Genomic DNA, 6,653 nt, shown 5'->3' with positions numbered 1-6,653 from the left:
TTAAATATTTTGTATATTTGTAGATCCACTGTGATCTGTAAGTTGTAATGCACATGTGTAAATGATAAACCGACACATTATATTGTTAAAATTGCACTTTTTTTTTCCCTTAAGAAATTTCAGTTTGTGTATGTTATTCACATTGTTTTAACCTCCTGAGACCCAGGAAATGTCAGCAAAGTACAAGCTTTTTTTTGTTTTTTATTAAATAAGTGCCCATTTTGGAAATATCATGATGCAACAGTTTTTTCAGATGCAGTTTTTAACATTTTTATGGAATGTCCTTTGTGGTGGACAGTTTTCTTTTCTTTTTTTTTTTTGTATAAAGTTGTGAAACTCTTGTCCACAAATGTGGACAGAAAACCCATAGCTTGGTCTTAGGAGGTTAAAGGATAATTTGTAGATGTAAACTAGATTTTTACTTTTTTCACTCTAAAACACAGACAAAAGTTTGGAGTTGACATTATTTATATATCCTTATGTTGTTATTTTACTGGTCTGGCCCACTTCAGACCAGTTTTGGCTGAACATGGCCCCTGATTTAGAATGAGTTTGACCCCCTCTGATCCACAGGAAAATTTGCCCCTACGTTCATTACGTTAACACTTCATATTGGCTGACATTAACCTCCTCAGACCCAGCTATGGGTTTTCTGTCCACATTTATGGACAAGAGTTTCACAACTTTATACAAAAAAAAGAAAAGAAAACTGTCCACCACAAAGGACATTCCATAAAAATTTAAAAAACTGCATCTGAAAAAACTGTTGCATCCTGATGTTTCCAATATAGGCACTTATTTAATAAAAATAAAAAAGAGCTGGTACTTTGCTGACATTTCCTAGGTCTCAGGAGGTTAATCTAAATCAGGGGTCTCAAACATGCGTCCTGGGGGCCAAATGCAGCCCGTCAAAGGTTCTAATCCGGCCCCTGGGATGAATTTGCAAAGTGCAAAAATTCCACAGTCAAGGCTGTGGAACTCATTTTAGTTCAGGTTCCACATACAGACCAATATGATCTACAGTCAAATAATATAATAGCCCACAAAAAAGAATGACTCCATATTTTCTTCTCTGTTTTATGTGAAAAAAAAAAAAACATTATTTCTATAAATAATGACAACTTCAAATTTTTGTCTTTGTTTTGGTGCAAAAAATAACATTAAATTATGAAAATATTTACATTTACAAACTATCCTGTAACAATTAAATGTGAATAACCTGAACCAGATCCGTGAACAACCTGAAATGTCTAAAGAAAATTAAGCACAATTTTAACAATTTTTCTGCCTGTTCCTCAGTGTTTAGTGTCTTTGTAGATCTCATCCATAATGCACATGTAGAAATGATAAGATGAGGCAGAATATTGTTAAAATTGCACTTATTTTTCTTAAGAAATTTCAGTTTTTTCAGGTTTGGAAAGTTTATAAAAGTAACCATTTTCATAATTTAATGTTTTGTTTTGTTTTTTTTGCACTAAAACAAAGTCATTATTTATAGCTTATTCTGTTATTATTTTACTGCTCCGGCCCACTTGAGATCAAATTTGATTGAATGTGGAACCTGAAAGAAAATGAGTTTGAGACCCCTGATGTAAATAAATGTGACAGGTATTATTATAAATAGACAAAAAGCCTCCTTCTTACTGTAGCAGTTGGTGGGATCTTGAGTCCCATTGATGTTGCCATTGTCATCAATTGTCAGGAACCACTGGGTGCGGCTGAACAGCTGACGGATGCGTACGTCCCCCCCCTCCATGTAGTCATAGTTCCTGGAGTGGCGCTCATGTTTGGAGCAGTTCATGATGGCGGCCAGTTGCTCTGGAGTGCAGTCACTGTAGACCACACACACGCTGCCGAACAGGAAGACGGCGTGCAGGTACAGTCCTGAGAACACATTCTGAAGGTTCCATGGCAGTATCCATTTGCGCATTATAATACAATGCAGTGGGGATCCATGAACAACATACTGAAATGTCAGATAAAGATCTGTGAGCTTTTCCTCAGCAGACCGACGACCCCCCCTGACCCCCACCCCCCCCTCGCCTTTGACTTGCACTCCTGGTGTTTTGACGCCCCCCACCCGTCCCCCCCGTCCCTGTTCCTGCAGCAGGGATCCCTGGTGTTGTTTGGGCTGCTTTCAGAGGTGACAGTCTGGGTGTTGTTGGGGTGGACTCAGTTTGCAGGACACAGCTGACAGGGTTATGGGATCAGGTCTGGCTTTAGTCCACGCTGACAGTGTGTTGGATCCACTTGAGACCATATTCCGTTAAGGGACATCATAATCCAGTTTGGGAGAAGTCACACAAGATGATGCTAAAAGACAAAAACAAGAAAGACCAGATTTATTCCATATACAGTTATTTGACAAATCGAGGGATGTAATGATATGAAAAATTTCATATCACGGTTATTGTGACTAAAATTATCACAGTTATCATTATTATTGCAGTATTGGTTAAATTGTGCTCAAAATGTTCAAAAAGTACTTATACACACACTGAAATCATTTAACCACATTGTATTCTGAAAAAAAAGAAAACAAAAAACAAATAAAATAGGTACAATGTGCTTTCTGTTGGCAGAAACATTCAAATATTAACATGTAAACATCAAATATACAAATGTGCATTAAAGATGGAACCTTATAGCCATTGTTTGACCATTTTCCATATCAAGTTTGAGTTGTTTTAGTTTCTTTTTCATAGATAGATAAATAGATAGATAGTCTCTCTCTCTCTCTGTGCGCTTGGACCTGGTCTCTCTCTCTCTCTCTCTCTCTCTCTCTCTCTCTCTCTCTCTCTCTCTCTCTCTCTCTCTTCCTCTTTGAGTGTGGTAATCAAACACACTTATCATGATAATTAGAATTTAAATGGTAATACTAACCATTGGGAATTTTACCGCGGTTTATCGTTATACCAGTAATCATTACATCCCTAATCAAATCATGTAATATTAATACGTTTGCATAACTTAAGAGGAGTTTTTAGTATTTAGCAATGTATTATCCATTTCCTAAAGCTAAAGCATTTCATTTCAGTGTGCAGTGTCTTAGCTAGGGAACAATTGAAGAGTCAGATTGTTTTATTGTCATGTGTGCACACAGTAAATCAACAGGTTTCCCAGTATAATGAAAATCTTACTGAATGCCAAGAGAATATAACCTCCTCAGACCCAGCTATGGGTTTTCTGTCCACATTTGTGGACAAGAGTTTCACAACTTTATACAAAAAAAAAGAAAAGAAAACTGTCCACCACAAAAGACATTCCATAAAAAATTTAAAAACTGCATCTGAAAAAACTGTTGCATCATGTTTCCAATATAGGCACTTATTTAATAAAAAACAAAAAAGTTGGTACTTTGATGACATTTCCTGGGTCTTAGGAGGTTAAGAGGAGTTTTTAGTATTTATCGATGTATTATACATTTCCTAAAGTTAAAGCATTTCATTTCTGCAGTGCACAGTGTCTTAGCTAGGGAACAATTGAAGAGTCAGATCGTTTTATTTTCATGTGTGCACGCAGTTAATAAACAGGTTTCCCAGTACAATGAAAATCTTACTGAATGCCAAGACAATTTAGGATGTATAATAATAGAAACAGAATAATTTAACCATGAAATAATGAAATCCTACTGTTCGTTTACTGCTCTACTCTGGTATTTCATATCCACTGTAACACCACACATTTGTACTGGTAGATGGTGTCAAACAAAACCAACACTGGCTTTTTGAAAACAAATCTCCAGATTCGTGACTTACATGTGTTCTGAGTGATGACAGGAGAGTTTCCTTTGAGCAGGAGTTCTAATTTGAAGGCTGTGCGGTTGTAAAGGTGTATTCTCAGTTGTAAACCCAGCTGAGTGTGATCCGGAAGCTTCCGTCAGTTCCCATGGATGTCTCCCTGGTTCTGGCAGACTGACTCTGTGCATCTTCCACTGTCGCTGTTGCACTCTGCTTAGATAAATGCCTCCTGCTGACCTCACTTGAGAGCAATTAGATCCCAACCAGTCAGCTGTCCCTGGCAAAGATGCAGTGAAGAAACACCCTCTGCCTGCTTTTCATTGTCACTCATCCACTGGACATGAGAGGGAGCTAGAAACTCTGAAAAATACAGGGCTGTTCTAAGTATGCACTTCCAAATACCTCTGGTGACTTTGCATACACATTCACTCTTGCAGAACATATTACAACCTGTCTGCCTTTTTCTTTTTTTTTTTTCCTCCCAAAAATGTCTTATTTTTGAGTACATTTGTGCTCGTTTTGGATTTCATAATAACTCGCTTTGACTTAAGTGATGGTTCAGATATTTGTTCATGATTAGAGCTTTAAAGATTTTCCTTCCCTATTATTTTAACCCTTAAAGACCCAAACGTCCACCTTTGACCTAAACCACCGACTGATCTAAACTGACCGACTGATGATACCTGTTGATCCACTAATCCTATCAATACATGGAAATAATTATTGTAAAATACAGTTCTTCATCTTTTCATGGTCATCAGATATGACTCATTTGGACGTTCAGAGGCTATGTAGTTACCATGGAAACACTATTCACCAGTAAAACCCATGGAGTTGGATCAGTGACAGTGGATGGACACACTTGTTTTTACATTGAACTATTAATATTCTTGCTGAAAACGTCACTTTTTCCTCAGTTTTCTCTGTTTCTGATATAATAACCCTCAACTTTAATCTGAGCTTTAATGAACATCTATATGATCAGTAAATGAATACAGGAAAATACCTGATATATACTGAAAAATGCAGAGGATAATTTTACAATAAGTGGTGATAAATTGCTTAAGAAAGGTTAAATAGAGAGAAAAAATTATTTGGGAACTACCACAAAAGTAGCTCTGGGTCTTCATGAGTTAAATGTCACAATTAATATGTGGTTTTACCAGGTTGCAGTGAATCATTGGTAAGGATTAATGGTTCAAGCAGGGGTCTCAAACATGCGTCCCGGGGGCCAAATGCGGCCCACCAACGGTTCCAATGCGGCACCTGGGATGAATTTGCAAAGTGTAAAAATTCCACAGATTCATTTTAGTTCAGGTTCCACATACAGATCAATATGATCTACAGTAAAATATCCTACAAAAAAGAATGACTCCATGTTTTCTTTTCGGTTTAATGTGGCAAAAAAATTACATTATGTCTATAAATAATGACAACTTCAAATTTTTGTCTTTGTTTTAGTACAAAAAATAACATTAAATTGTGAAAATATTTACATTTACAAACTATCCTGTAACAATAAAATGTGAATAACCTGAACAAATATGAACAAGCTGAAATGTCTAAAGAAAATTAAGCACAATTTGAACTATTTTCTGCCTGTTGCTCTGTGTTTAGTGTCTTTGTAGATCTGATCTGTTATTATTTAACACTCTTATTTGTTTTTATTTAACACTCTTTTATTAAATAATGTTAGTTCCTTTGTTTGGATTGAACAAAAATAATGTTCTGATGTTAGTTCTGAACTAATAGAATATGAACATTTGAACAGAATTTGAAACTGTAATGTCTGTAAAACAATTTAAGTTTTTACACAAGAAAGTTTTGTGATATACCATTAGATCCTGTTGTGATCAAATAAAAATGTGTTTGGTATTTGTGCATATTTCTGGTGTAATTCAATTGTTCAAGGAAATAATCATTTGAAAAAAGAAACAAATTGCCTTTTTAACAGTATCATGATATATCGTGATATATCGTACCGTGATTCTAGTATTGTGATTTGTATCGTATCGCCAGATTCTTGCCAATACACAGCCCTAGTTACTCAGTGTTTAGTGTCTTTGTAGATCTGATTCATAATCCACATGTAGAAATGATAAATTGAGGCAGAATATTGTTAAAATTGCACTTATTTTTCTTTAAGAAATTTCAGTTTTTTTCAGGTTTTTCACATCTTTTTTGTTTGGATAGTTTATAAAAGTAAGTATTTTCATAATTTAATTAGGTTTTTTTGCACTAAAACAAAGACAGGAATTTGCAGTTGTCATTATTTATAGGTTATTGTGTTATTATTTAACTGGTCCGGCCCACTGCAGATCAAATCGGGCTGAATATGGAACCTGAAAAAAAATGAGTTTGAGAGCCGTGGGTTCAAGTAAAAGAAAAACTTCAAAGGAGTCTTTCAATTCTCGTTCTTATTGAGTGTAATAGTGGGAAGCAATAAGTCACCACTGGCAGGTATCCATCCAAGGAGAGAAAAACAGAAGACATAACTGCTCACAAGTAGTCATCTCTATGTCAAGGGTCACGCACTCTTTCACTTTTTGTGTTTGTATTTAAAGTCACAATTTATTGCCTTACATACCTGGCCTTTCCTTGTACTCGCCACTTCAAAAGTTTATATGGGCTGTAATGAGGCGCTCCTGCAGGGAGGTCAGGGCTGCAGGCTGTAGACAGAGCCCCTTCTGGCTGCTGCAGGTCTCCTTCTCATCTCTAAACGGGTGGTCGTAAAGGCCTGATCTATTAGGTGTCACTGTGGCCTATTCATCTGTCCCTTCTATTACCACTGAGACAGTTCACACGTTGGTCCTTTGGGTGCATATGCCAGGGAAACGCCACTTAACATGTCACCTCTGACAGCTGCGTTGTTACGCACACCAGAGGATTAGACATGGAAACCCGTCATTTTCA

At 36.4% G+C, this 6,653-nt stretch overlaps 1 protein-coding gene across 1 annotated transcript in view; it reads right to left on the bottom strand.

Moving 5' to 3' along the window:
• fgf7 (fibroblast growth factor 7) overlaps window positions 1-2,049 on the bottom strand; it is a 13,375-nt gene extending 11,326 nt beyond the window's left edge. The window contains exon 1 of the mRNA XM_030131143.1: window positions 1,645-2,049. Coding sequence (XP_029987003.1) covers window positions 1,645-1,930 — 286 coding nt within the window. The 5' untranslated portion in view covers window positions 1,931-2,049. The remainder of the gene's footprint in view (window positions 1-1,644) is intronic.
• Between the last annotated feature and the right edge of the window lie 4,604 nt (window positions 2,050-6,653).

This window comes from Sphaeramia orbicularis, chromosome 3, assembly GCF_902148855.1.
Source record: "Sphaeramia orbicularis chromosome 3, fSphaOr1.1, whole genome shotgun sequence".
In the NCBI taxonomy this organism is placed as follows: domain Eukaryota; kingdom Metazoa; phylum Chordata; class Actinopteri; order Kurtiformes; family Apogonidae; genus Sphaeramia; species Sphaeramia orbicularis.
The sequence above is the reverse complement of the archived record's forward strand: the minus strand, read 5'-3'. Positions and strand labels throughout refer to the sequence as shown.